At 38.9% G+C, this 27,287-nt stretch overlaps 12 protein-coding genes across 12 annotated transcripts; 8 read left to right on the top strand and 4 right to left on the bottom strand.

The window, feature by feature from the left end:
* Positions 1–560: 560 nt before the first annotated feature.
* I206_101769 (uncharacterized protein) lies at positions 561–2,347 on the top strand (the record flags this gene model as incomplete). Its single annotated transcript, XM_019157970.1, has 9 exons — positions 561–715; positions 774–833; positions 886–1,051; positions 1,111–1,193; positions 1,257–1,372; positions 1,459–1,613; positions 1,673–1,858; positions 1,924–1,996; positions 2,049–2,347. The coding sequence occupies 9 exons, from the start codon at positions 561–563 to the stop codon at positions 2,345–2,347; spliced, it is 1,293 nt and encodes a 430-aa protein (XP_019008583.1).
* A 33-nt stretch (positions 2,348–2,380) lies between these two features.
* I206_101768 (uncharacterized protein) lies at positions 2,381–4,272 on the bottom strand (the record flags this gene model as incomplete). The annotated part of the gene is made up of 6 exons (XM_019157971.1): positions 2,381–3,012; positions 3,075–3,214; positions 3,292–3,484; positions 3,539–3,940; positions 4,012–4,128; positions 4,206–4,272. The coding sequence occupies 6 exons, from the start codon at positions 4,270–4,272 to the stop codon at positions 2,381–2,383; spliced, it is 1,551 nt and encodes a 516-aa protein (XP_019008584.1).
* Positions 4,273–4,607: 335 nt separating this feature from the next.
* I206_101767 (uncharacterized protein) lies at positions 4,608–8,740 on the top strand (the record flags this gene model as incomplete). The annotated part of the gene is made up of 17 exons (XM_019157972.1): positions 4,608–4,746; positions 4,827–4,999; positions 5,057–5,291; positions 5,354–5,616; positions 5,690–5,779; positions 5,851–6,001; positions 6,060–6,231; positions 6,290–6,711; positions 6,781–6,849; positions 6,909–7,087; positions 7,144–7,250; positions 7,310–7,579; positions 7,646–7,769; positions 7,828–7,974; positions 8,032–8,327; positions 8,448–8,625; positions 8,702–8,740. 17 exons carry the CDS (start codon positions 4,608–4,610, stop codon positions 8,738–8,740), a joined length of 3,054 nt encoding a protein of 1,017 aa, XP_019008585.1.
* Positions 8,741–9,410: 670 nt separating this feature from the next.
* I206_101766 (uncharacterized protein) lies at positions 9,411–10,608 on the top strand (the record flags this gene model as incomplete). Its single annotated transcript, XM_019157973.1, has 7 exons — positions 9,411–9,604; positions 9,696–9,708; positions 9,815–9,963; positions 10,024–10,067; positions 10,133–10,177; positions 10,240–10,295; positions 10,366–10,608. 7 exons carry the CDS (start codon positions 9,411–9,413, stop codon positions 10,606–10,608), a joined length of 744 nt encoding a protein of 247 aa, XP_019008586.1.
* A 49-nt stretch (positions 10,609–10,657) lies between these two features.
* I206_101765 (uncharacterized protein) lies at positions 10,658–11,663 on the top strand (the record flags this gene model as incomplete). The annotated part of the gene is made up of 7 exons (XM_019157974.1): positions 10,658–10,765; positions 10,874–10,887; positions 10,960–11,078; positions 11,149–11,230; positions 11,309–11,429; positions 11,490–11,562; positions 11,623–11,663. The coding sequence occupies 7 exons, from the start codon at positions 10,658–10,660 to the stop codon at positions 11,661–11,663; spliced, it is 558 nt and encodes a 185-aa protein (XP_019008587.1).
* Positions 11,664–12,002: 339 nt separating this feature from the next.
* I206_101764 (uncharacterized protein) lies at positions 12,003–13,397 on the bottom strand (the record flags this gene model as incomplete). The annotated part of the gene is made up of 4 exons (XM_019157975.1): positions 12,003–12,213; positions 12,273–12,358; positions 12,462–12,883; positions 12,989–13,397. The coding sequence occupies 4 exons, from the start codon at positions 13,395–13,397 to the stop codon at positions 12,003–12,005; spliced, it is 1,128 nt and encodes a 375-aa protein (XP_019008588.1).
* A 458-nt stretch (positions 13,398–13,855) lies between these two features.
* I206_101763 (uncharacterized protein) lies at positions 13,856–15,717 on the top strand (the record flags this gene model as incomplete). The annotated part of the gene is made up of 6 exons (XM_019157976.1): positions 13,856–14,225; positions 14,284–14,810; positions 14,869–15,381; positions 15,443–15,482; positions 15,540–15,611; positions 15,677–15,717. 6 exons carry the CDS (start codon positions 13,856–13,858, stop codon positions 15,715–15,717), a joined length of 1,563 nt encoding a protein of 520 aa, XP_019008589.1.
* A 306-nt stretch (positions 15,718–16,023) lies between these two features.
* On the bottom strand, positions 16,024–18,272 carry I206_101762 (uncharacterized protein; the record flags this gene model as incomplete). Its single annotated transcript, XM_019157977.1, has 12 exons — positions 16,024–16,117; positions 16,215–16,610; positions 16,676–16,725; positions 16,792–17,026; positions 17,104–17,161; positions 17,233–17,364; positions 17,458–17,479; positions 17,539–17,633; positions 17,703–17,724; positions 17,780–17,839; positions 17,897–18,165; positions 18,227–18,272. 12 exons carry the CDS (start codon positions 18,270–18,272, stop codon positions 16,024–16,026), a joined length of 1,479 nt encoding a protein of 492 aa, XP_019008590.1.
* A 354-nt stretch (positions 18,273–18,626) lies between these two features.
* On the top strand, positions 18,627–20,069 carry I206_101761 (uncharacterized protein; the record flags this gene model as incomplete). Its single annotated transcript, XM_019157978.1, has 4 exons — positions 18,627–19,046; positions 19,217–19,345; positions 19,450–19,557; positions 19,653–20,069. The coding sequence occupies 4 exons, from the start codon at positions 18,627–18,629 to the stop codon at positions 20,067–20,069; spliced, it is 1,074 nt and encodes a 357-aa protein (XP_019008591.1).
* A 377-nt stretch (positions 20,070–20,446) lies between these two features.
* I206_101760 (uncharacterized protein) lies at positions 20,447–22,327 on the top strand (the record flags this gene model as incomplete). The annotated part of the gene is made up of 15 exons (XM_019157979.1): positions 20,447–20,497; positions 20,566–20,605; positions 20,670–20,775; positions 20,844–20,916; positions 21,025–21,094; positions 21,162–21,201; positions 21,273–21,298; positions 21,381–21,492; positions 21,562–21,595; positions 21,660–21,666; positions 21,725–21,764; positions 21,831–21,862; positions 21,927–22,028; positions 22,097–22,206; positions 22,277–22,327. 15 exons carry the CDS (start codon positions 20,447–20,449, stop codon positions 22,325–22,327), a joined length of 894 nt encoding a protein of 297 aa, XP_019008592.1.
* A 466-nt stretch (positions 22,328–22,793) lies between these two features.
* I206_101759 (uncharacterized protein) lies at positions 22,794–23,189 on the bottom strand (the record flags this gene model as incomplete). The annotated part of the gene is made up of 3 exons (XM_019157980.1): positions 22,794–22,859; positions 22,936–23,008; positions 23,065–23,189. 3 exons carry the CDS (start codon positions 23,187–23,189, stop codon positions 22,794–22,796), a joined length of 264 nt encoding a protein of 87 aa, XP_019008593.1.
* A 1,178-nt stretch (positions 23,190–24,367) lies between these two features.
* I206_101758 (uncharacterized protein) lies at positions 24,368–27,174 on the top strand (the record flags this gene model as incomplete). Its single annotated transcript, XM_019157981.1, has 13 exons — positions 24,368–24,415; positions 24,482–24,594; positions 24,648–24,728; positions 24,794–24,823; positions 24,878–24,903; positions 24,959–25,016; positions 25,069–25,157; positions 25,227–25,368; positions 25,430–25,632; positions 25,696–25,923; positions 25,999–26,838; positions 26,906–27,021; positions 27,130–27,174. 13 exons carry the CDS (start codon positions 24,368–24,370, stop codon positions 27,172–27,174), a joined length of 2,019 nt encoding a protein of 672 aa, XP_019008594.1.
* Between the last annotated feature and the right edge of the window lie 113 nt (positions 27,175–27,287).

Below are 27,287 nucleotides of genomic sequence, written 5' to 3'. Positions count from 1 at the left end.
AGATGGGATTGACTGGATGAAGCTGATGTTCCTGATTACAGGTTAATGTGTTAGTGAATAGGGGTTTCCAACATGGACAGAGAGCTTACATAGGAGTTGCGAAGTTCAGAACTGAAGCCCCAATACTGTTATATCCAGTTGATCTCAATGAATGAAAGCGTTGTACATTTTTGAAGGATAGGGAAACGATATTGTATGTTACCAGTAATGTTGAATTCGGCTAGATGATAGGTAAAATCAAATCAACCGGTTGACGTGTGTTTCGATGATTCTGATCTGATTTATTGAATCTACTCTCTGGTCAAATCAAATTTGAGGTCACGCAAGATGAACTAGTTCGTTGGCGAGTCTTCTTATGTAGCTATGAGGATGAATTTGCAAGATGTGGAAGAAGGAAAGATTAAAAGATCATAAAGCTCAGACCTGCTCAAAATCAAATCCCAACGCGAGATACTAGTAGTGATCATACTAAAAGTGGAGGTCGAATGACAATATTGAAGATTCCTTTCTGATCTTACTCTTCTTTTCTTCTGTTCCTCAGCATAGTACTTCAGGCTCCAATGGTAGATACTTCTGCTGAGATTCAAGCAGAAGCTTCACAATGGCCCTCTGCTCCGGAATATGACTTGACTGTCAAGCCACAAAGTATCGCTAGTTTAGACGCAGGAAAGTTTAATGATCAAGTTAAAGGGAATCTTTGGAGATCTGCGAGATGGTATGTTGTGCGCGGTAATGGTGTGTCATGTCAAGAGCTGACGAGATGTGACCATAAGGTGTGTAGATGGTTCTGCTATCTTGTCTACAACCGAAGATAGATCAACACGGATTCATGCGTATGTCTTAACTTCTTGTAAATTTGAAAATCGAGCTGATTGAGCTGCATAGTTTAAATAACGAACAAGAATTTGTGACAAAGTCATACCAACAGCCGGACGCCATTCATTCAGCAATATGGTATCCGACTGCTTCAATCTCTACTCCAGAGACGTTTTGCTTTGTTGCTTCAATACGAGATACGCCTGTCCGATTGATAGATGGGAATGATGGACGAGTAAGTCAGCTGTTTTCTCTCTACTGCTGTACGAAAAATTGAGCTAATCCATTAGGTAGATACGAGCTAGTTACCCTATAATCGATCATAGAGAAAGATTTTTAGCACCTCATAGTTTAGCTTTCAATTCATCTGCAACCAAGTAAGCTAAAAGGTGATCTTTACCTGCCCTGACGAGCATACCAGCTGATGATCTTGTACTCAGATTATATTGTGGTCACGAAAATGCTATTGAGGTGTTTGATATTGCTTCTCCGGGTTATGATCAAGGTGACAGATTGAAATTAGTTTACGCCAAAAAGGAGAAAGGTGGTCAAAGGGGTTAGTAGAAACCGTCTTTACAACCATGTTTTCCCTCTAATAAATCGATCTGAGGATTTTCGCTGATTAGGCTGTATGTCATTTAGGTATAATATCAACTATTTCATTTTGTCCGGATTACTCAGGTACTTTCGCAGCTGGAACTTTTTCTGGGAAAGGTTCTGTGGCTTTGTATTCTGAAGACACAGGTTCTACACCTTTAGCCCATGTTGAAGGTCTAGTAGGTGGAGGTGTGACTCAAGTAAGTCTTCGATAACAAGCTAAAATTGAATTAGGAATATTGACTCATAAGTTCGATAGATTGGTTGGCATCCTTTGAATCCGAATATGATGTTTGTAGCATCACGACGATCGACTCAAATCCAAATATATGATACTCGAGATTTAACGGCTCCAGTCACTTCCTTACAAAGACATGGGACGTCTAATCAAAGGCTATCTTTTGATGTAGATCCCTGGGGAAGATGGTTATCTTCAGGCGATGAGGTGAGCACTTACTGCATCCATACCCTGTTGAAAGTGAATTAATCCGTCGGATGCTTCTTTTATAGCATGGCTCAGTCAAAATTTGGGATATAGCGACTATGGATACGATACCTATTTTCGAAGAGACATTGCATTCAGGTTCGTGCAGCTAGCAATATGAGGAATTTAGTTAGCTGAATCTTCACGATAGATGCTGTTGGTTCCGTACAATTTCACCCCTTCAAGCCATTGTTTCTCACTTGCTCGGGTTCAAGAAGACATTTGCAGAACAGTGCTAGATATGAAGATTCCGAAGACAGCTCGGACGATTCCGAGGAGAGTACAGATGAAACGGATGACACAGACGACGAAGACAAAGAGCTCCACAACGGGACGTTAATCTCTCGCAGGAAGTATCCAATATCGCAAGATGCGAGCTTACAATTATGGTCTATGAAACCCAATGTATCTTCAAAGACTTCGCATTCAACAGATGAATTTATCGTATAACCTTCGGCCCGAAGATATTCATACATCTCATCACTACTCATTGAGTATAAAGATCACAACTGCCAAACCCAACGCTCCTACAGCCATCAAGATGGCACTGAACCAAATCAAGGTATCTCCAACATCATTATGGATATCACTCATTTTCAACGCATCTCTACTAGCTTCTTCCAACTCTTTACCTAGAGTTTCCAAACTGAATTTTTCCTCAACTCTCTTTCTTGCTGAAGTAGCAATCTGCTGTCTATCGTGTTCATTCAACTTCAATAATGACAAAAGAGCTTGTGACCATTCTTCTTCATTTGGAGATTTCAGGAAACCCGTACCGTCATGCGAAGATACATCAAAATCGATAATTGTTTCGGTCGGTCCACCTGAATTTACAGCTACAACTGGAAGACCACATGACATAGCTTCTAAAGGTACAATACCGAAATGTTCATTAGAAGGTGTATATAATAATCCTCTCGTACTTGTTGATGTAAGCAAGTGAGATTTTTGATTATTGGAAAAGTTCAATATGAATAGGATTTGAGTATTTTCGAGAGGTGCTTCTGATGAGGAAGAGGAAGAAATGGTATGATGTCGAAGATGAAGTTCACCGCATAGTTTTTGTAAATTCGTTAAAGTTTGAACATTATCAATTTCATCTTTATCGTAACCACCTATTTGCAATGTATAGCTATTAGTTTGATGAAATATAGACTGTAATGGAGAATTGACTAACCACCAAGAACTAATCTGAGATTATCAAATTCATCATCAGGTATTAAAGCATCATCTCTAAGTTTGGCGAAAGATTTTAAAGCCAAAGCTGCATTTTTCTTAGACTCGAATCGATTGAAAGAAATTAATGTGGGTCTATCACTAATAAATATAATATCATCAGTGAGTTAATGGTCTGATTTGGAGGGAATTTGAAATCGGAAATAATAAAGACTAACGATTGAATTAATTCAATCTCAGGATCAAATTTAGCTTTTCCTTTACCTTTCTTTCCTGATTTTAATGATTGATATGCATTTATATCTATACATGGATAAACTACTCTTGGTGGTCTTTTAGAAAGTGAAGGAAAAACTCTTGAATAGATTTCAGAAGTAAATTTAGAATTTGAAAGAACAATATCTGATTGACCTATTTACAAAAATATCATTATTTAATTCCTTACCAATTAAAAAATAAATTTACCTGTTGTAAATTCTTCTAATTTATCAATTGGAAATCTATATAATTTTTTTAATAAACTAACTTTTTCATCAAGTTGAATTTTATTTTCAATATTTTCTTGATTTAAATTCCAATTTCCACTTAATAATTTATCTGGAAAATGACAATAAAAAATAATTCTTGTACCTGTTAATAATCTTAAAAAAGGAATTGAAATTGATTGTTGATCAATTATAAAAATATCAAAAGATTTTAAAGGTGAAATTGGATTAAAAAAACTTGAAGGTTCAGGCCATAAAATTGACATTATTAATAAAAAAGATAATAATAAAGAACGTAATATTGAAAAAATTATTGTTAATGGAATTTTTTTTGTAAATGTTCTTGGAATTGATGAACCTAAAACATGTATTTTTAAAGTACCTTTTTTTAAAAATCAAGCAATTAAATGAGTAAAAAATATATTTATACTATATAGAAGAGTACAAACTTACCATCTCTTGTTTCTTCAAAACATCTCTTTGGATCATGTCTAGATGTAAACATTACTACTTCATGACCTAAATTTTGTAGTGATACAGCAGCATCGACGACCAATCGCTCTGCACCTCCTGCCAAAGATCCCAGAGTCAGCTATTGCGTTTTGAATTGCGGAAATCTTGCTCATATATTCTAAGCTATAACTTACCTATACCTAAATCAGGATGTATGAAACCTATTCTCAGCTTCTCAGGCTGTTTGATTGGAGGTGGCATCTTCAAAAATATCCTGCTTTGATTGCCTGAACTCTCAATAATAATTCATAATCTCAAGTACGGTTTCATACACTATGTGCCGAACGTTCAGTAATCATCTCGTCGAGATTCGGTAACTCACACTCGCCGTGGAAGTAGCACTGAACGTCATTGATCACGTGATTCGATTTTGATAAAAGGGAATGCGCTATTAAGATATAACTTCGATCTTTTCAAATGACCTCCATCTCGGATGTTCACGATTGATCAGCTATTTCTTATCAATTCAACAATATAAAGTTGTCACAACTATTCTATACAATTGTAGCACAAGCAAGTCGTTGGATATATCCAAAATGGCAACCGCTACTACTGCTCTTCCGAGCTCATCAAAATCTCACCCACCAATAACCATCTTGAAAAGAGCAAGAGCAGATGTACCTTTATCTCAAAATAAGTTTCTGAAGAAGACAGCTAGAGGAAAGGTATTAAATAGTAAGTATGGCTGAATTGCAGGAGTCAACTCACCTACATCTCAAGCTATGCATCGGAGCTTATCTTATATTTGTGTTCAGTTTTGCGAGAGCGATACCTTCGTGATGATATACCTTGTGGAGTTGAAGATTGTCAAATTTGTATCGATTATCCAGGATACAGATCTGTTTTACCCCTTAAAGGTTATACGGAACATACCAAGTATGGAGAAGGTCATTGGTTGGTAATAGATACCAATATCGTTTTACATCAAGTAAGCTAGTAAACATTGGCTCGTCACGAATTCAGCTGATCCCTGCTTGATATATAGATCGATCTTTTAACTGCTTTACCCATCTCATTACCACTTATCATTCCATCTACAACAATTCGAGAAACTCGACATAGATCTTTGCCATTATATAATCGATTGCAGCAATTGATACAAGATGAAGATAGGCTGATATGGGTATGGTGGAATGAAGAAGCCAGAGAAACAGCTACGATACCTAAGGAAGCAGAGCAAGGTAAAGAAAAGGAAACGATCAACGATAAGAACGATAGAGGTTAGCAGATTTTTTTGTTGAGCTTAATTTAGGATAGTTAAACTGATAAAATTGCAAAATAGCCATTCGACAAGTCTTACATTTTTACCCCGAACATTTATCTACATCTTTACCGAAATCTTCGAAACTACCTAAATTGATACTTCTTACCGATGATAGGCGGAATAGGGAGATTGCGGATGGAGAAGGATTGATAGCAATCTCCGCTAGGGATTACGTTGATGGCTTAATTGGTGAAGAAAGGGAAAGATTGGTCGACCTGGTTGTTGGAGGTGTTGACGAAATTTCGGTTGGAGAGAAGAAAGGCAAGAGGATTTACCAAGATGTGAGTTCGCATTAGCATGGACATTGTAAATCTAAATAAAGACGAGAAATACTGATAGAGATAACATTGGTAGTATCTGCCTCAAGATACCTTACTTGCTGGAGTCAAGACTGGTAGATTTCATCAGGGACACTTCAATGCTAATCAGTACAACTACCTTGAGGTGAGCTAAGTATTCTTTTATCGATATCATCACTAACATAGATGGAAAATCTGACTATGCCGCTATTGTAGGGTACTGTCAATGTACCAGGTCTGAGCAAACCTGTTTTATTGGTTGGAAGGGAAGCTATGAATCGATCAGTCAATGGTGATGTTGTAGTAGTTGAGATATTACCTGAATCAGAGTGGAAAGCACCCGGATCAGAGGTGGTTGATCAGGACGGTGAGCTGAATAGAGCGTGGGACTCGGCTGTAGGAATATCAGCTGATAATGTTCGCAGTGGCTCTTCGAGATGATGATGCAGACGATGACGAAAGTCCAGGATTAGCTGAAAAGGAACAAGAAAAGGCGAAAGAAGACAGAATGGACGTTGATGAAGAGACAAAACGGAAACCCAAGAATATTTTACCTACCGGTAGAGTGGTCGGAATAGTCAAAAGAAATTGGAGAGCGTAAGTCATCTGGCAGTATGATATCGAATTCATCAGCTGATAACCCTGTTGTGGTCAGATATGTGTGTCATCTCGATCGATCCTCGTTATCGGATGCAGCTCTTACATCACTTTCACAACAAACCGTCTTCGCAACCCCCTTATCAACATCGCTACCTAGAATCAGATTGCGTACAAGACAAGCACCTCAACTTCTTGATCAGAAGATTCTAGTCACAATCGATTCTTGGTCAGTAAATTCTCGATATCCAGATGGTCACTTCGTTAGATCTTTAGGTAAAGTGGAATCCAAAGAAGCAGAACAAGAATCGTTGTTGTTGGAGTATGAGGTTCCATACCGACCTTTCGGACGAGCTATATTAAGCTGTTTACCTGAAGAAGGTGATAAGTGGAAGGTACCGACTAAAGCTCCCGAGAATCTGGAATGGAGAGATAGAGAAGACTTGAGAGACTTGATTGTTTGCAGTATTGATCCACCCGGTATGTCTGTTCTCAACCATACCCGGGCGTGCATTTGAGATCACCAGCTGACCAATGGTGCAATTGCAGGATGTCAAGATATAGATGATGCATTACATGCAAGGAGGTTACCTAATGGGAATATCGAAGCGGGTGTCCGTGAGTGTCCAAGGAGGCTCTTTCGCCAACTCGACATAACTAACTAACCGATCTTGCAGATATCGCCGATGTATCGCATTTCGTACATCCCGATAATCCCATGGATTCCGAAGCTGCTTCGCGAGGAACCACAGTATATCTAGTCGACAAGCGTATAGACATGTTGCCCTCTCTTTTGGGTACCAATTTGTGCTCACTCAGACCTTTCGTCGAGAGGCTGGCTTTCTCTGTCATCTGGGTAAGCTAAATATTTAGATGTCGAGGGTGTCAATAGCTTATACTAGGCGATCTCAGGAAATGAACGAACAAGCCGAAATTGTCAAAGTACGATTTGCGAAGTCGGTCATCGCGTCCAAGGAAGCATTCACTTATGAAGCTGCTCAATTGAGAAAAGACGACAAGTGAGTGAACCATCGTGTTACTCTGTTGGACTTGTCAGCTGATATCCATTGAAACTTAGATCTTTGAGTGATCCCCTTACCCAGTCCATTCGGTTGCTAAATACCCTTGCCATCAAGCTGAAAGAAGGCCGTATGAAAGCTGGTGCTCTTTCACTTTCATCGCCCGAGCTCAAGATTCATCTAAACTCGTCAGAAAGTACCGAGCCGATTGACGTGGAGCAGAAGCAACAAAGAGAGACGAATAGTTTGGTAGAAGAGTTCATGTTGTTAGCCAATATCAGTGTAGCTGCTAAGATTCAAGAGACTTTCCCGGCCACAGCTGTCTTAAGGTAAGCAGCTGTATCAAACCACAATCGTTGAGTATTGGGAAGCTGATGATTGCTTGACCTTTGCAGACGTCATTGTCCACCTCCTAAAACCAATTTCGAGGCATTACAAGATATCTTGCAGAAGAGAAAGAATATGACTCTTGATGTATCTAGCTCTGGGGCTTTAGCGAAGTCACTTGATGCTTGTGTGGTACGTAAAATTATGACTATTGTCTAAAACCTTGTGCTGACCTGCTTCGGTTGAGCAGGATGCAAAAGAACCTGAATTCAATACTTTAGTCAGAATCATGGCTACCCGATGTATGTTATCAGCAGAGTATTTCTGCTCTGGAAGTGTGTCGAAGGAGACATATGGACATTATGGTTTGGCCAGTCCAATCTATACTCATTTTACTGTAAGCTTCATTTTTTATTCATAGTTCATGGTTCATTACTGACAAGGGTAAATTTAGTCTCCAATCAGAAGATATGCGGACGTATTAGCACATAGACAACTGGCAGCAGCGATCAATTATACTCCACTTCATCCGTCGTTACAGTCCAAATCCCACGTCGAGAAAACTTTGAGCGTTGTCAACAAGCGACATAGATTAGCTCAAATGGCTGGAAGAGCAAGTGTTGAATTTTATGTTGGATTAGCATTGAAATCTAGAGGGGAGAGGACAGGTCAAATAGGAGGAAAGAGTAGTAGAGAAGAAGCTTTCGTTATTAGGACATTCAAAAATGGTTTAGCTGTTTTCGTGTCGAAGTGAGTTGGGCATACTTCTCATAACAAAGGGAAAATGAAGCTGATATTTTCTTGATTCTTTCTTGTTCTCTCTCCTTCTCCCCCTTATCACATCTCCTGCTCCGCTCTTCCACATACCAGACTTGGATTGGAAGGTCTGATAACTTTTAAGAAAGATACACATACATTCGACCCTGAGAATTATACGATAAATGTTCCTGGTAGTAATGGACAAATGATTGGTATTTCGGTATTTGATAAAATTACTGTTGATATTAGTATTGAGAAGGATCAAAATACCCAACGAGGTAAAGTTAAGGTGAGTTGGTGGTTTTCAACGATGAGATACATACCAAATTATATATGATCATTAGCTGATTTTGATCGTGATATAGATGATAATGGTCGGACCGGTCAATTCCGAGAATTTATAAACGCATCATGAATTTCTTTGATTAACATGCATTAATCTCGTTATTACAACGTTTCAATATGTGTAGTCTTAAGCTTTGATCGCGATAAAAACACGGTGCCCCGTCCGTACACTCGGAGCAAAACTAAATGAATATAAATTTCCGATCAAAATCAATCAACATCCTTTATCTTACTGCAATAATAAATTGCTAAGTTGAATGAAAATAAGTTGAATTAATATCTACACTAACCACAAACCCCATTTGTATCTGGGTAAGGGTTTTAAATTTGATATCAACGCACTAACTTGTTTTCTGAGTATGAAACCTAAAAATTTTACACGCTGAAGGAAGGTAATGCGTAGAAGTCGGAAACAATATAGACAATAGGGTGTTCATGAAATCTAAAAATACACAACATCAATAATCAAACACGACAATAAACAAAACCTCACTGAATACATGAAAGATGAATTCACCAGGAAGATAAAAAAACAATCAACATTAATCGTTAAAAAGGAGCACTTCTAATTTGATTATTGCATTTTCATCTTTCAGGTTTTTTTCAAACTGAAATTTTTTGATCCATCAATACTCAATTAATCGTAAAATTGCCTTATAAAATTAAAAGATGTTCAATTGAAGTGTGAAACGAGTAAATTTACAAGGTATAAAAGAAGATTTGAGAAAAATGCGAATTTCTTCAACGATTTCAATCGTCATCCTATTTTCAATTATACATATAATAGCTTCTCCAACAAATAGAGGATCTTCACCTAAATTAAAAACGAATTTACCTTCTTCTTCTTCTTTAAATACAAAACGAGATGAAAATGGATTTTCATGGGGTAAAGATCCAATGAGAGGTGTAAATATTGGTGGATGGTGAGTTTATCTTAATTCCAAATTTGAAAAAAAGGCAGAATATTTGAACGTCATTAATAAAGGACGATGATTATTTGATTTTTGGTATTAGGCTAGTGTTAGAGGTGAATTCCTTTTTATTCCATTGTATTTACATTCAGTTTCGAAATTATCTAACTTGATATATTCAATTGTTTTTTTTTTTTCAATTTCAACTCATTTGATTTTTAGCCTTGGATAACTCCTTCTTTATTTCAAGATAAACCAGATTGGGTAGTTGATGAATGGACTTATGGAGTTTATATGAACTATCAAAATGATACAATGAGTGAAATTAGAAAACATTGGAATACATGGTTTCAATATGCTGAATTAAAAGAGTAAGTATTATAGATGAATCTTTCTCTTTGTATCAATACTGAAATGATAATATATCATAGTATCGCTGCTGTCGGATTGAATACAATACGAATACAAATCGGATGTGAGTTCGAACATTACTCAAAACTAGTTTCAAATTAAGGAGTCGAACGAAAATTTCCATGATAGTTTGGTCTATAATCCCACTGGAAAATGGTGAACCATATTTAGTCGGTAAGTCCTCCTTTTCACTTCGAATAAGATTTCACTTCGATCTGACCAATCCTACAAATTAGGAGCATACGATTATCTAAAATTGGCAGTAACATGGGCTACGAATTTAGGATTAAAAGTAAAATCATCATCATCAAATACTTCTCAAATTGATTATTTACTAATTTTACAATACATGTTACTTTTAGGTAATGATAGATTTACATGGTGCTCCAGGAAGTCAAAATTCATGGGATAATTCAGGAATAAGAGGAATAAGAGAATTTTTTAATAATGAAACAAATATTTCACGTACTTTAAATGCAATTTCAATTTTAACATTAGAATTTACAAAAAATGAATATTTAAATACTGTAATTGCTATTGAAATTTTAAATGAACCTTTTCCTAAAAATTTAAATGAAATTAATTTATTAAAAGATTTTTTATAAAAATTCTTATTATATAATTAGAAATATTTCAAATCCTTCAAATAATCAAATGTTGGATAATAGAATTACAGTTGCTTTAGATCAAGCTTATCAAGGTTTAGAAATTTGGGAAAATTTTATGATTGATCCTGATTTTTGGGATGTAGCTATGGATACTGTAAGTAATTTTTTTTTTTAGTAATACGTGAAAGTTTTCATTATTAGTGTGAGAAATATATATATGATTAGTATTTGTTAATTTGTGGAAAAAAAAATAATTAATTAGCATATTTATTCAATGTGAGTATATTAAAAATCTCGTATCAATCGAATAGGGGAACGTAAAGCGTCAAACTAAGTTCTCAATAACAGGTTCGATGTTAATCTCTTATCAATGGGATATAATGCGAATTTGAATTGGTATTGTAGTCAAGTTGATTATCTGAAACAATCAAATAATATACATTGGACGATAGTAGGGGAATTTACTCGTCAGTTTCATTTACCAATTGGTGAATTTACTAATTTATGAATGAAACTGAAAAAGAATTTTTGTCTCAGCCGCAAATACAGATTGTGCATTCTGGTTAAATGGTAGAGGTAGAGGAGCGAGATATGATAATACTTTAAATACCTCAGCTCCGTATGTCATCCTGGTTGTCCAAAAAGAAACCCGATATTCATTTTTATGCGAATTATCTCCATCTAACGTATATCGTAGTCTGCAATTCCCAGGTGATTGTAGTGCTAAGACAGGATCGGATCCTTCAAAATTTTCAGCAGAATATGTCGAATATTTAGCAAGGAGTTTTGAAGTTCAATCTTGGGTATATGAACAAGCTGTAAGCGATTTGCAACTTTCTTCAAAATCTAGCTGATAATCGATATCTAATTCGCGGTAGTCCGGATATGTCGTTTGGTGTTGGAAGACTGAACAAGCTGCCGATTGGTCCATGCAAACTGGTATAACTTATGGTAGGTTTTGAAGACAAACACCCATGATCAAGGAATTAACTGATTAGCTTGATTTGAAAGGATGGATACCTAATCCGATCACCGCCAAACCACATGGGTAAGCATTTTCTAAAAGATAGTCAAATCCTTCATTCCTTTTGTAACTGAATAGAATTTTGGACAATATAGACCGCCATGTGGACAACAAAATTTTTCCACTTCTAATTCTACCTCCTCGGGTTCTATTGCGACAGTGCCACGAGCGGGAGACATGAAAATGTCCATCTACTCGATGATTATTTTTGTATTGCTGCGAATAGCAGTTTGAAGTGATATAATGGATGATAAGCTGAAATATATCGATGCTTGTCTTGGTCTTTGTATTGAGGCGATTACTCTATGAGATTCATGTGATACAATGGGATATCAATAATTTCCGATATATGAAAGAGCAATGCTGATCATGCTGATGCTGATGTTGTGCTTGACGTCGATGCAGTCGAAGGAGGTTTATCCGTTATTCTTAAAGCATGAGGTGCTATTTCACCACTTTCAATTTTTTCCAATTCTCTCATAATTTCAGATTCTCTAACTCTTCGTCGAATTTGCTCACGGCGTGTTTTACCGTGAATAGCAGCTTCATATCGAGCTTGAGCAAGAGCGTGAGAAGCACTATTTCAAGACCATGGTGTTAAGGCCATGATTTGAAATCAATCTGACATTCAACTTACTCTGTATTTTGCCTATCTAATAAATCTCTATGTGTTTCAGTCGCTGTACCTAACCTGTGATATTGAATCCAGCCGAATGCACATCCCTGCGATAGATCAAACCAAGGTTCAGGTTAATCACTTATTCAACCTAAATGCCATTGGACATTTCATTTTTCAAGGATTTTGAGCATAGATTTTTGGACTCACAACAATACCTAAAACAGCCAAAAATCTAGGATTTGACATATACCTTTCTTCACCTGTACCATTAAAACTTGTTTTATGATCAAAATTCATAGTTTGATCATTAAAATTTTTCCATCCACCTGAACCATCAAATCCACCCCATGCACCTTTTCCTGCATCTGAATCTCTATATTTTCTACGTTCCCATTGAGAAGTACCTCCTTTTGCTCTACGCATAATTTCTTCATGCATTCCCCAATCCATTGTTGTTTTATTAGTAGGTATTTGTGAAGATATACTCCATCCATATCCTGTTTTTAAATATGCAGATCTAGAAGAAGGTGTTGATAATAATGTATATGCTTTATTTAATATTGCGAAATGGTCGTGTGATGAAGAAGGATGAGAAGAATCTGGATGAAGTAATAAAGCTAATTTGTAATCTGCCAACAGAGTCAGCGACATTCCTATCCACACATAGACTATTTTGGAATGAACAAGATAGTGGTAATTTATGTAATTGTAAGTATGATTGTTCGATCACTTACATCTCTGCTTGACTATTGATTCGCTTGCACCCCTCTCAAGAGCCATAACCTCGAATGGATCTGGAGGACCACCTAATCTACCTTTCTCAGGAAATCGATAAGTCTCAGCTAATTCATTAGCCTTTCCTTTACCTTTACGAGGATCTGATTGGGTTTCTGAAGTAGCTTTACGTCGAGTATAAGAATATTGAGCTGAAGAAGATGAAGATGGTTCAGAATCGATAGAAGCTGTTTGGGCATATCTATAGGTTATGTACGTATGATTTGAATTCCAAGAAGTTGAGATTGTGGGTCGACAGTAAGTTCTGAGAGATGTCATCATAAATTGCTTGACAATTCTAGGTATTTGATTTATATAATTCGAATTACAGGTGATATAAGATGAATCTGCTTTCTCAATTTCATTCATCATGATGGATAGACTTGACGATCGGTCAAACTCGGGTAAAACTGATCCCGTACTACAAAGTCCATTACCGCGAAAAGGATACAATTTCCTAATAAGATCGTAATGGTCATTAGAATTCCAATGATACGCGTCTAATTCGATTGACCTCCACTTTTTAAGTCCACTCGTAATGACACTAAACGAGACTGATTTCACTCCAAAGTATAAACATCACTCAACTTATCAACACACATCAAGTACAGCGTCATTCAAATCAGATAAGCCTATCTCCAACTAGGTTTCACGAAATCATTCAACCTTACTCTCATTGTATATAACACCTTATAAACTCAATTATCCTGTTCATCTGAGCTCGTTTGTGGTCCTTTTCACTCCTTCTTTCCAACGGGCGCACTTCCCTTCGATCAGATCGCCAAAAGCAGGTGTTTTCCATTCTAATCCTTTCAATTTAATTCAATATGCGAGAAAACAAATCCCGCATGATTCGCTCTACGTCACAACCACTGAATGCTCTCGATTTGAATTTTCAGCCTACGAGTGAACAGCATGTTCAGCAATACCTTGCCGAGTCTAGTAGAAGCAGAAAGGCTAAAGCCATGGGAATGGTAAGAAGCATAGGAAGAGCTTTATCTCTCACAAAATCCAAGCAGTCAGCTACGTCTAACCCCCCCATCATTGGTGTGAGAGATCACGGTCCAATTCAAGCATATCAGGGGATAAAGCCGAGACCGCTTAAACCGCCCTTCACTGGACCTACGATGACTCCTTTGAAAGGCATTTCTGATTTAAAAGGTTCCACGAAGACTGTACAGGATACCCGTAGGAATAGTAAGCCTTACACTTGTAAGAGCCATACAATTTTTACGATACTCATTCAAGGTAATAGGCCATTCTCATTTACCACTTCGATCTCGGCAGATTCCACGGAAAAAATTACCTCATGAAGCTGTCCAGCAAGCTCACGTTAGCTCAAATTCATTGTACAATTCAGATTGGAATCATTCTCGTCATGCTCTATCTCTTTTTGAGGTAGCAGTATCATCTCCGCCAACAACACCAGGAAAAGTAGAGATGATTACGACGAAATATGAAAGAGCAGCATATGAGCGAAGTCAATTAGACCCAAGAATAACAAGATCCGTTCTGGTAGAGAGACATCTCAATACTACTCATGATACTCAAATTCCCACGAATTTCTATCCTCAGCTTGATGCTCTCGACGGGCTCAATACAATCACGCCACTGAAGCGAAGTCGACGTAAACCGGTTTCTTCACGATACCTGAGCGATTCGTTCGAATCACTCGTTAACTCAAATTCACTACATACCGAGGAAGGTTGTGATCCGTTGAATATTGTTCGTACTCCTGGGTCGAAGCTTTTGAGCAAGAGATCGCCATACATCCGGGATCCGGTAAGTTGGAGACAGCTGCACTATGAACTCGGTTCTCAGCTCATCATGGTCTACGCAGGTGTCAACTGCAACACCGCCTACCCCAAATTTCGGTGAATCTGGAACCCCTTCACCCGCCAAATGGGTGGACGCTTCCTTTGTGTTTGCCCGCGAAGCAGATCAAAATCCACTCTCTTCAACAACTCCGTTTACACCTGGTCAAGATGTTGAAGCAGAAACTTCGTTCGACAGACCACAGAATGACTTGTTTGACGAAGTTTTGACTACTTGGGATTTACCGCCCATGTCTTTATCTAGATCAAATTCCCTTATCTTGGAACGATTGCCCTCGTCGAAATCTACACTCCATGAGCAGAAGACGAAATTATCTGAGTCAACGGGTACATTGCTGAACTCGAGGCCTGTCCAGCCTGTGCCAACCTTTTATCCATCAGGGCGGAGTTTCGAGCCTATTCGAGCGGCGCAATCTGGAGATCGGCTTCATCAACACGGTATGAGAATAGATAACGAAGGAAATAGGAGAAAATTGGGCGGTAGGACTCAAAGAGCAGTAGAGAATTTGGAAGGACCGGTCAGCTTACCATGGCTAGTCGGCGTGTTGGATTAAGCTGACATATTTTTCACTGTATCAGCAAAGGGAAATTACTGAGAGTCCGCCAACGCCATGGAAAAGTGAGTGCCAACATTGTACCAATACAAGGTGATTGACCTCCCGTGTTTGGTCTACAGGAATGGCCGCTCTCCTCAAACCCAAGTCGTCAGATTCGTCATTCCATTTGCGTGACGACACGAAAAAAATGAGTGAGTAACACATTGACCAAAGACATTCTGAGATATTCGGGCTCATACTTTCATTAAACATACAGTGTTAGATGCAAGGAAAAGGCGATCCAAATCCACTTCATAGGGTTGGTCTGGAATTTCTGAAGCACACTGAGTCTTCCTTCCTAAGTCTTCCTTCGATTTTTTTGTAGTGCCTATGATCGTGTCAATGTAGTGCATAATTATTACCGTGTCGTGATTATCATATCGTCATATATCATCTCTCTCATTAGTATCCTCGGTAAATAATCGTCAACTATAATCTGTAACTTTCTCGATGAATCTTGTAAGTTTTCACTATCGTAAATATAATGCATACAAACATAAATTGTCATCCTCTTTTCATATAATCTATATCACCAATGAAACAAATGTACCTGTACTTAATTGATTAATTCTCCGTCTTGGCAGCATTTAAAGTATTCCTAGCCCATAATTTGATTAAACCTCTCCCTCTCTCATGAGCTGGAAATTGCTTAGGATCCCTAATTAATAATCAATATAGTATCAGCTTTAATTTATCATTAATACAATATTCAAATTTTCCAAATCATGAATTAAAATAAGAAAATTTGATCTTACCTAACAATAGCAGTTGCATGAGCATTATTAATTTCAGGCCACCAAGTTAAAATCTTTTTAGTAGGTAATTGATTTAACCATAAACACATTCTTAATTGACTATCTTTTAATTCAACTTTTAAATCTGATTCTTCATTTTTATATGAATTATGATTATCATTAAGAATTGATGATTTAAAAATTGAAGGAGAATCAATTCCAATTTCAACATTAACATTTTCAACTAAATCAGATTCTAATGATCTTTCAATACGTCTTATACCTTCTCTTAAAGCTTGTATTGATAATCCTCCAGAATGTGGTATATGATATGAAATTTCTGAAGATTTAGAAGTCTGTGATAAGATTTGTAAACGATGTTTAGATCGACGAGTATCAAGTGATTGTCGTGTTAGGCTGAAAGGTCAAACTTTTTGTTTAGCTCATATCATACATCGATGTGTGATGCCCATATAGCTCACATAAGGATGATCATCAGAGGTAGCATGATGGGAAGTAGTAAGAGGATGATCTATAATAAGACATGAGAAACGACTTCAGCTTTGATCATTGGGCGGGAGCGGTCACTAAAACTCACATAGTTGAACGGGAATTTATAACGCAGAACAGGAGGTAAAGTACCTATTTTGAAGCCAAAGCCCTTCTTATTGCTATTTTTGGGTTTCTCAGTCCGATCTTCCTCTCTTATAGACCAAGACTGAATTATACCGTCTTCATCGGAATCGACTGACATTCCCCTTTCTTCCCATTGCACAAAATGGTCTATTGGCTCGATAGCTGCTGAAGGGTATGGGACGGTGTGGTCGTTTACACTGTCATTGTGAAACGTCCGATCAGCTCTTAATTATATCTATCTAACACCCAACTAGCAACAAGAAGAATAACTCACGCGCTTGCATAAATTTCTAATCTTGTGAATTTCTCCAATCCCTGATAAAAGATCCCTCCTAATTGGCGACATATTGTCAGCACCAAAATGTGTAGAAGAGGACGATTTGAATCGCCTTGCTTGACTTACTTGGATTGGCCATGATCTCCAACAACGGCCTTTGATCTTCATCTGAGTAATTATCTGCGACGTATAGCTGTTCACCTGACCGTGACATGACTCTCGCGCCGAGGTAGGTGAGGACTCTGGATAATAGAGTATCTATGAGATCGATATAATCAGTACTATTCTTCCTTCATCCATCTCCGTTCAAAGCCAAGCGACCATCTGACCGAGCGGAATGGGAATACTCACTATATTTCGGTATACCATAATGCTATGCCCAATCAGTTATTAGCTAACAGCGTTTCTATTGATATAAATCTGCCAACTTACAGGGGTAGAGATAGTCGAAAAAGATATTGGTCGATGTTTGTCGAAAAAGGAAGGTTGCCGCGAATGAAGTAATCCCACAAGATACCTTGCAACCACTTCACCAGTCATTGAAGGCAATCAGCTACTATCACACTCTATGGCAGCCAGCAACTATGTAAACTCACAGCCACCAAGTGAGTAGCCCATCTACATCATCATTTAGCATGTATGACTCCGCAAAACAGTTTATCCGTGAGCTTACCACACTAAATTTATCTACGTTCTTTCCTTCCTTTTCAAGCTCTCTTATTTTCAGGTCAATCTGCAAAGCTGATATGAGCTCGCAATCTATAGTACAGTACAAGTTCGCTCAGCTCACCTCATAAGCTACTCTACTTGCACAAACATCGATACCATCGTAGGTCAATTGACTGGTCATGCCTCCAGCAATCATAATCACCAACTGCCCGTCCTCCGGATTAGACCCCTTTGTCTTGGAGTCATTGCCATTCGAAGGACTGAGCGGACTGCTCAATTCCGTAATGATAGTTGGATCTTCTGGAGGTCCAGACACATCTTGTGAGAGCTTTTGACCTGACCAAGCTTTTTCCAACTCTTCTTTTGCTACTGCTAAATGAGCAGGTGAACCTGTGCATAATCGTCAACTACCTCGGGCGAGCTTGTGTATGAGCCTGTTTTGCATGCTTACCCCATAGACCATGAATGAGTACTACCAGATGTACCCTCTCCGCCATCTTGCAGCGCCGAATCTAGATTATCTATTGGGAGAACACACTTTGGCTTTTCGTACCTTGCATATGTATCAATCCGAATGAAATTGTTATCTTGTATAAGGATAAACGTCATACGGTTATATATATATATCGATAGGTGGCAAAACCACGTGAAATTACCACTGAAACCTCCACCTAAAGAACAGTGACGACAACAAAGAGTACCACTACTAAATTAACTGGGTAAGGTTGACATCAGCTACTTTAGGTTTAACATCTCAACTTATATTCTGAGCAAATTTTCACACCGCTAGTAGATTTCTGCCGCTATTGGATTATTGGAGCTCAAAACCTCCTGCGAAAAGCAACGTTACCATGGCAGCACCAACAACTGCCGCTAATCCGGTTGATAGAAGAGCAGCAGCTTTAGCAGCAATCGAAGCTCGTTTGAGACCTCCTCCATCATATGACGAAATAGCTGAAGCGGAAACGCATCCTGAAGGCAGTACCTCTTCTTCATCGCCTCAACAATCCGGTACGAACCCGATTTCGACACCCCTTTCGCCCCCATCACAGAGCTCAGCAGGAACATCGAGATCTCGACCTCCAGGAGGAATGACTCCTGCCGCCTTAGCTGCTGAAGCAAGAGCTGCTAAATTCGGTACAAGGGAGACAGATAATGTATGGAGACCCACTGAAAAGGAAGATCGAGATACTAAGATCAAATTTTCGAGATTATTAGATAGAGGTATTGTAAGGGATAACAATTATAAAGATAGTGCGGATGCTGTTGAGGTGAGTATCCTCGCCATGGACGTGATTCTATGCTCTTGATTCATAGCAGACAGCGGCTTTCGGTCCCCTACTGGAGTAACGAAGGATGCAACTCCAGTTATCGCGGAGATGTCTGATCAGATCATACGCCACGATGAGCTGACGCGAAAAACATTTCTATATATTACCAGACTTTACTGAAGATTGCTACGAACATTATCAATTCGAATGACCCTAAATTCAGGACTTTGAAAGCGACCAATGCTACTATCAAAAACAAGATATTAGATGTTAAAGGTGGTCACGATTACCTAATTGCTGTAAGTACTCTTTTCTATACCGCTTATATTCTCTTGCCTCTCCTTCCGTTTCTGCTTGTACCGGAATATGTCTGAAATCAGTCTTCTAAACGACAATTCAATAGCTCGGTTTTCGGACTCAGACTATCGATTTTGCGTTACATTATATATTCAACCCTACGCTGAGAAGATCGCATGAACTGCAAATTGGAGCTGAGGTATTAAAAGATCACGTAAGTAAACTGTTCTTGTTGTTCAGCTGATAAGAAACATCACGCTCTGCAGACATCAATGAGCTAAGCTGATACACCCTTGCATGTCATTGTAGCTAAAGGTATTGCAAGATCGAGTGGAATTATCGAAACAATCTAAGTTATACGGTGCATCCGTCGAAGCAGCTAGAAAAGCAGCTGCATTGGCAGATTTCGAAGCTGACCGAGAAGTCGTTAGAGCCAGAGCTGCGAGAGAAAAGATTGCTAGAGAAGCTAAGGAGGCGAAAGAACGAGAGGAAAGGGAAAAAGAAGCTCAAAATCAAGCTGAGATGATGGTTGATCAAGACGAGGAGGATAGAAGGGAAATGAGAGATGCTGTGGTCAGACCAGCAACGGCTCCTTTGGCCCCGGAGCATGAGGAAGAAGAGAACGGAGAAGATGAGGAAGAGGCAGAGGATAGGGAATTGCCGAGTTATGCGGAAGATCGGGAAAGTAGAGGTTGGGGTGGACCGGGACGTAGATTAGGCGGATAAGTTGGCTTTGTGATCATCAGCAAGCAATCCCCTTAACACTCCGCATATGTCTGTCTCCCCTCATATTGCTTTCGAATCTGGTGATTACACTGTATTTTACCTGTATGTATAATTGTATATAACATGGCTTCAAACACTAAGTCAAACTAAGCAGATTGTCACCACCAGCACACGTGAAATGAAGATCCGGTCTTAGCCGAAATATTCGGTGATCGGTCTACACGGGCCGAAAGAGATCCATCGCGATACACATATGTGACGCTCTATAATCGGGAACAGTCAAGTGTATCCCATAGCTATTTGATTTTCTGTTTACCAATTGTTACACCTTCTTTGAATATTACAGATTCTTTCATTAAGTCAGTAAGATAGTTAGAATGTCAGGTCAAGCTTTCAAGATTGAAGATATTTTCGGAGTCAAAGGACAGGTAAATTATATATCGGATTTTGCTTTATGTTTTGAACTTTACTTATGGTTCTTTCCTCACATATATAGATAGTCGTTGTAACAGGAGGAGGAACAGGAATTGGTAAAGGTAAGAAAAATATCTTGACTCCTGACACATTACGATCAAGAGAGGTAATCATACAAGTTTTTAGCTCTTACTGCTGGATTCGCGAATAATGGAGCAAAAGTATATATAACTGGAAGAAGAAAGGAAATTTTAGATGCAGCTGCTAAAGAAATTGGGGGAGAGATTGTAGCGTACGTTACCATGAATTGTATCTATTGTTAGCCATGAAGAAACTATTAAATTATATTTTGAAGAGTAGTATACAAGGTGATGTTTCTACCAAAGAAGGATGTAAAGCCATTGGAGATGCTATTGCTTCCAAGGAATCTAAGGTAAGTGAGATTTTTCCATTAAACATCAAGCTACAAATTTATACTCGTTCTACAATGTTATTCTGGAATTATGAACTTTATACTATACTGACAATATCATCCCGTCAGATCGATGTCTTAATCAATTGCGCAGGTGTAATGAGACCTTGGAAATCAAGCGTAACTAATCATGATGATCGTAAGTTGAATGTCTACCTAATCCGTATAATACCTGATAAAAAAGCTAATAAGATACACGCTTACAGCTGATCAAGTTGCTGACCTTCTATGGGAAGGTCATGATGAGTAAGCTAAACATCTATCTCCCTCTCAATGTCGGAGTAAACAAATTCAATTGATGCCTTCTAAAATGATAGTGACGATTTCAACTATTCCAATTCTAGTGAGTTTACTTCTTCCTTTTGAATAAACACCCTCAATAAACATGACTGACCTCATCCAATCGTGTGTTCAATGATCAATAGTAAATGTGAATGGTGTATATTTCGTCACAGCTGCTTTGGTACCTTTACTTCGAAAATCAGATAACCCAAGTGTGACAGTAATTGCTTCCATCGCTGGTCTTGCGAATCAAAGGTGAGCCGCAGCACATCGAATCACATGTTTTTCGATCACGAAATTTACCTAATGTCAAACGCGATTTAGAGCTATGGGTACAGTTTCTTACGGTGTCACAAAGGTAAGAGAATATCTTCGGGCTCAGCTTGCCTACTTTGATTTACTGACTTCGGTTTATATGACAGGCTGCAGGTATGATATACTTTCCAACAGGGATCTAAACTATACTAATCGCTAACGAATATGGCAGCTATTCATCTTGGTAAACTGCTCGCTGGACGACTTCATCCGTAAGATACCTGTCCTCTTAATACATTGCTGGAAGACAAGTGTTTCTGATTACGTTTTATGTATAGACTTAAAATCAGAGTCAATACCATCTGTCCAGGTAGGTTCACGTACACTCGCTGTGGGATTATCACGGATAGCTCATATGACAAATCGCAACCTAGGTATTTTCCCATCTGAAATGACCGGTAAATCAGATGATGGACAGGGACACGAATATAATCTTGCTGAAGGTGCAGCTAAAGCAGCTAAGAGATCTACAGTTGGTATGTATCTTTCAATCTTATTGTAGTCATTGGACATCCAAGCTGAGAGTATATGTCTTGGATAATAGGTCGACCAGGTTTACCTGAAGAAATTGTTGGTCCTGTTCTTTTGTTAGCCAGTAAAGCGGGTGGATATATGGATGGAGCTCTTTTAACAGTTGATGGAGGTAGATTGATGGTCAGTTCATTATTCTCTGCTTCACTTCGATTTCATACTGATCTTAAGCTAAACCCACTTGTTTCGATAGGGTGCTGGAATTAATGATGGTTTGAGATTACCTGAAGATACTTATATCTAAAGAACATATTTGGGTACCCAAGTAGAATTCATCCAGAAATGAGGTGTTTCTTCGGGCTCGGGGTTCTCGTTAGCCGTGTTACCAGTCTGAATCGGAATGAAGGAAATATGCATCGATGTATGCTAATCTGTCACAAGCCAGCAACCTCATGGGAAATTTCATTTTTCATCAATACGTATCCTCCGGCATCCGTATACCATCATTGATACCATACACCATTGATATTGGCTATATTCAGTGACATGCCAATCAATTTGGAATTAATCTATACACTTTTCCCCCACTTACTAGCATATGTCGCATTCCAATCACTTCAGCATCCTCTACCAATAACTTTCCAGCTCATTTACGGATCAACTTATTCCTCCACACCTTCCCACACAAGTTTTTCGACTGCATCAGCTGAATACGAAATAAGTTAGCTTTTACGCAAAAGATGGTTTTGGGGGAAACAAATTTAGGATCATTATGATCTTGTATAAGGTCTCTCCAAGGTCTTTGAGCTCCAGCGTTGTTTGACCAGTACATCAACCTATGAGATCAGCCTTCAGCTCATGAGCCACCCGGCAGATGTACGAACGCAAAGAGTGATTTATCCAATTACTCACAATTGCTTCTTTTTCTGATATAGCATCTGCTATCTGTATGACACCTTCTTTCGTCAATACATCACCTTGTATACTGTTTTTTATGTCATCTTAGTTGTTATTACACATGCAATCTGAAATCAGGCTTACGAATGAATGGAACCTCCTTTAGCACGTATTTCACTTAATTCCTCGACTGTATTATCCAGTATTTCTTTCCTTCTTCCAGTGATATACACTTTAGCACCATTTGTTATGAAGCCTGCAGCCATCATCTTGCCCAATTCAGTGTCTCCCCCAGTAATCACTATCACCTGTCAGAATGAGGCTTTACATCAATCCTGCTCGGAGTGGCTAACATGTAAAGAGCTTGAACTGCCTTTTCCCATTACCGAGAATAGGTCATTCGCATCAAGCGAGATATCAGGATCAGTCATTGTTCTAGTTGTCTCATCACCAAGATTTACTGGATTAGTATGCCAATGTTATGCGATACTCATCATGCATCTCAATGACATGAAATTGGTCGAATGTGGACTTTCGATTCATCCTTGTATTACGCAAACGTATAGTGCTAGATATTCAAAAAGCCGAAGCCGAAATCGACAGCTTCATATTCATTAGACCGAATCACCGGAACAGGTGTTCCCTGAACAAATGCATGAGCGGTGTTCTCCACTTGACATGTTATCTACCAAGGTTTCTCTTATCTCGTCGCTAAAACTATATTCCTAATTTTATTGGTTCATATCAATTGCAAAGTCACCAATTATGGAATCCTAAGCCCTCTGATTTTTTAGATCTAAAAATATCGACGACTGGCGTTTAGAAGGTGAACGGACTCGAATTCAAATGGATAGTACCTTGGCGTTTACTTATCTTTTTATAGAATCACCGACCAATGATGATTATGAAAAATGTTTGAAACCACACGAGACGATTGTCAAAAGATCAAGATAAGAGAAAACTCCGCTCACACCGGAAGATTTGATTGGATTACGACTTTAAATAATTCATTGATCCTCAAAGTTTTACGTTGTACCTTCTTCTCCACAGGAACCATCACCTTCAACGACCGTGCACCATGGGGAAATAACCGAAAGTCTGCAATAATCCCACAGGCAAGAAGAGTGATTGGTTGCGCCTCAGATGGCATAAACCCTCTTAAGATTTGATTCATACCCTATTCGGCTTAGTCTACTTTGAATTAGCTAGTATATCTACTTATCTTTGAGATAGGTGATTGTTCATCTGACGAATCAGTTTTTGATTAACGAATATAGCAGAGGAAAAACATTCTTATCCGTCTTTTCTTCCGTCTTTGAGGATATTTTTGGAAGTTTACTGAAGTGTATATAATATTCTGACCTGAACAATCGTTTGACTAAAAGTTTCATCATCTTTACTAGTCTTTCAGACTTTTTGTATTTAACTGCCCTACTGAACAAGCATAATGTCAGCAAGCACTATTTTACCCCAAGGAGCGGGGTATGGAGTAGTTGTGAGTTGATAGTGACTATTATTATCTGTCTCGAGAGGATTGACTTAAACGTTATCCGTATTACAGATCGGGATGGGATTATTCTTTAGTTTATTGATGATTGGTATTACATGGATGCAAACTCGTTATACATCTCACAAAACTTCTTCAGCGGAAGAATTCAACTCTGCTAGTCGAAGGTGAGTGCTCCGCTCTTCTGATCACGTTGTTGCCAAGGCTGATGATGACTTAGTGTTCCACCTGGATTGATCGCGGCAGGTATTGTTAGTGCTTGGACATGGGCCGCTACTCTGTTGCAATCTAGTGCTACTGCGTGAGTCGTTCAGTCGTTACAATGCTTTCGCGATAATGGAAGCAGGACTGATAAATGTATTACAGGTATAAATTCGGAATCAGTGGTCCTTGGTGGTGAGTTCAACGAATCCTCGTCTTTCGTCTAATCAGATATTAATGGAGTCTTAGGTACGCATCTGGAGCTGCCATTCAAAGTAAGTCATACACCACGTGCAGTAGCTTGATTCCAATTGATGTGTCATTCTGTAGTTCTCTTATTCGCTATGATCGCCAGTAAGCTCAAGCAAAATGCACCATACTGTCACACGTGAGTGAAGGATTCTGAAGCAACTCTCAATCGATCACTTACGTTGTAACAGCTATCTTGAGATTATCCGAGCCAGATGGGGCAAAGTCGCGCACCTCACCTTCCTGTTCTTTGGTTTCGCAACGAACATTATAGTCTCCAGTACGTGCCATCATCTTTCCGACGGATATTTCTGAATATCATGCTGAACCTTGGTACAATCACTCGCAGCTATGCTTATCCTTGGTGGATCTGCTACTGTCAGCAGTCTTACAGGCATGAATACTGTCGCAGCATGTTTCCTAATTCCCATCGGAGTATCAATCTACGTTCTAACTGGTGGAATGAGAGCGACTTTAATCGCAGATTACAGGTGAGCTCGACTTGTGCGATCATGCTTTGCTGCCTCTACTGATCGCTGATTCTGCACATAGTCACACCCTTGTGCTATACTGTATCCTCATTGCATTCGCTCTAACAGCATACGGAACTTCCAACATCATTGGATCACCTTCTAAGATGTGGGACCTTCTAGCTCAAGCTGCCGAGGAAAAGCCAATTGCTGGTAATGCTCACGGTTCTTACCTTACTATGAGATCAAAGAGTGGTCTGATTTTTGGTGTTCTCAACATTGTCGGTTAGTTGTGTTGTTCTGGAATGGATTCAAGTCCGTCCTTACTGATGAGAAACTATGGTTTAGGAAACTTCGGTACTGTTTTCAACGACCAAGCTTACTGGCAAAGAGCTATTGCTTCTAACCCAAGGACCAGTGTCAAAGCGTTCTTATGGGGAGGAATCGCCTGGTTTGGTGTCCCTCTAGGTATCGCTACCAGTCTTGGTTTATCGGCTGTCGCTCTGGCTCACGGTGAAAACCCTTTGATTACTCTTACTTCTGAAGAAGTATCCGCTGGTCTTCCTGCAGTGAAGGGTAAGTTCTCAACATCTTGTCGCATAGCGTACAAATGACTCAACTCGACTAACAACCTGTTTTCTTCCCGCTCAGCTGCCGGTGCATTGATGGGACAATCCGGAGCTACGGCTATGCTCATCTTGCTTTTCCTAGCGGTCACCTCAGCTTGCAGTGCGGAACAAATCGCCGTATCTTCTTTACTCACATACGATGTTTACGGAAGTTATATCAATCCCAACCCCAGTGAAAAACAAATCTTATGGGTTAGTCACTTGTGTATTTTCGGTTACGCATTATTCATGGGAGCCATCGCCACCGCTTTCAACTATATCGGAATTAGTATGGGATACCTATACGAGTTAATGGGAACTATCATTGGATGTGCCGTCGTTCCGATTGCTCTTTGTGTAACATGGAAAAAGTGTAATGCCAAAGCTGCTATTTCAGGTGCTATATTAGGTTTCTTAGCTGGTGTAGCTGGATGGTTAGGTATCACTTCAAAACTTAATGATGGAGTCATTAACGTCGAAACTACTTTTGGAGATTATGAAATGTTAACTGGAAATTTACTTTCAATCGGTGTTGGAGGAATTATAACTGTTGTTTGGTCTCTACTTCAACCTGATAATTTTGATTGGGATATTACAAGAAATATCAACGTCCAAACTGAAACTAATATTACTGAACATTCTCAACCTCAATCACCAATTACCGATCAAAGAATTATAGAAAAGGAGAAAGAAATTAATGGTACAGAAGAAGCTTCACCTGAATATGCACAAACTGAACGAGTAGTAGAAGAGCAACCCTCTGATCTTGTAGAAGAAAGAGAAGGATTGAAAAAGGCTTTCAGATTCGCAGCTTGGTCAGCATTGACTTTGGTAATCTTATTGATTTTCGTCATTCCATTACCATTGTTCTTCTCGTCTCATGGTATGTGGCTCTCATCGGAATAAAGAATTAAACGAGAGATCCAAGGCTGACATCCATCGTATGCTAGTTTACCCGAAGAGCGGATTTACGGTTTGGGTTTGCGTATCTTTGATTTGGTTGTTTGTCGGTTTGGCTATGGTAGGAATATATCCCATGTGGGAAGCTAGAAAAGGTTTAATGCAAGTGAGTATTGATCATCATTTTGACGCGCGAAGTTATGCACCGGCGAAATCCGGGACATGGGAAAACGCAGTATAGGTATAGCGCTAATCTCTCATCTATTGGAAATAGGTTGCCAGAGGAATTGCCGCTGATTTGAGAGGGAAACGCACTTAGATGATATCGGGAGATAAGCTCTGGATTAATTTGTATGCTGGAAGGATACGAGTGTAGGCTCACTCAGGAACAAGTAGTTGCAGTAATGATGCAAGCCTATAGTATAATACATA

Source organism: Kwoniella pini, chromosome 2 (genome assembly GCF_000512605.2).
Source record: "Kwoniella pini CBS 10737 chromosome 2, complete sequence".
NCBI classification, from domain to species: domain Eukaryota; kingdom Fungi; phylum Basidiomycota; class Tremellomycetes; order Tremellales; family Cryptococcaceae; genus Kwoniella; species Kwoniella pini.
Note: the sequence above shows the minus strand (reverse complement) of the source record. Positions and strands in the feature narration are given on the sequence as shown.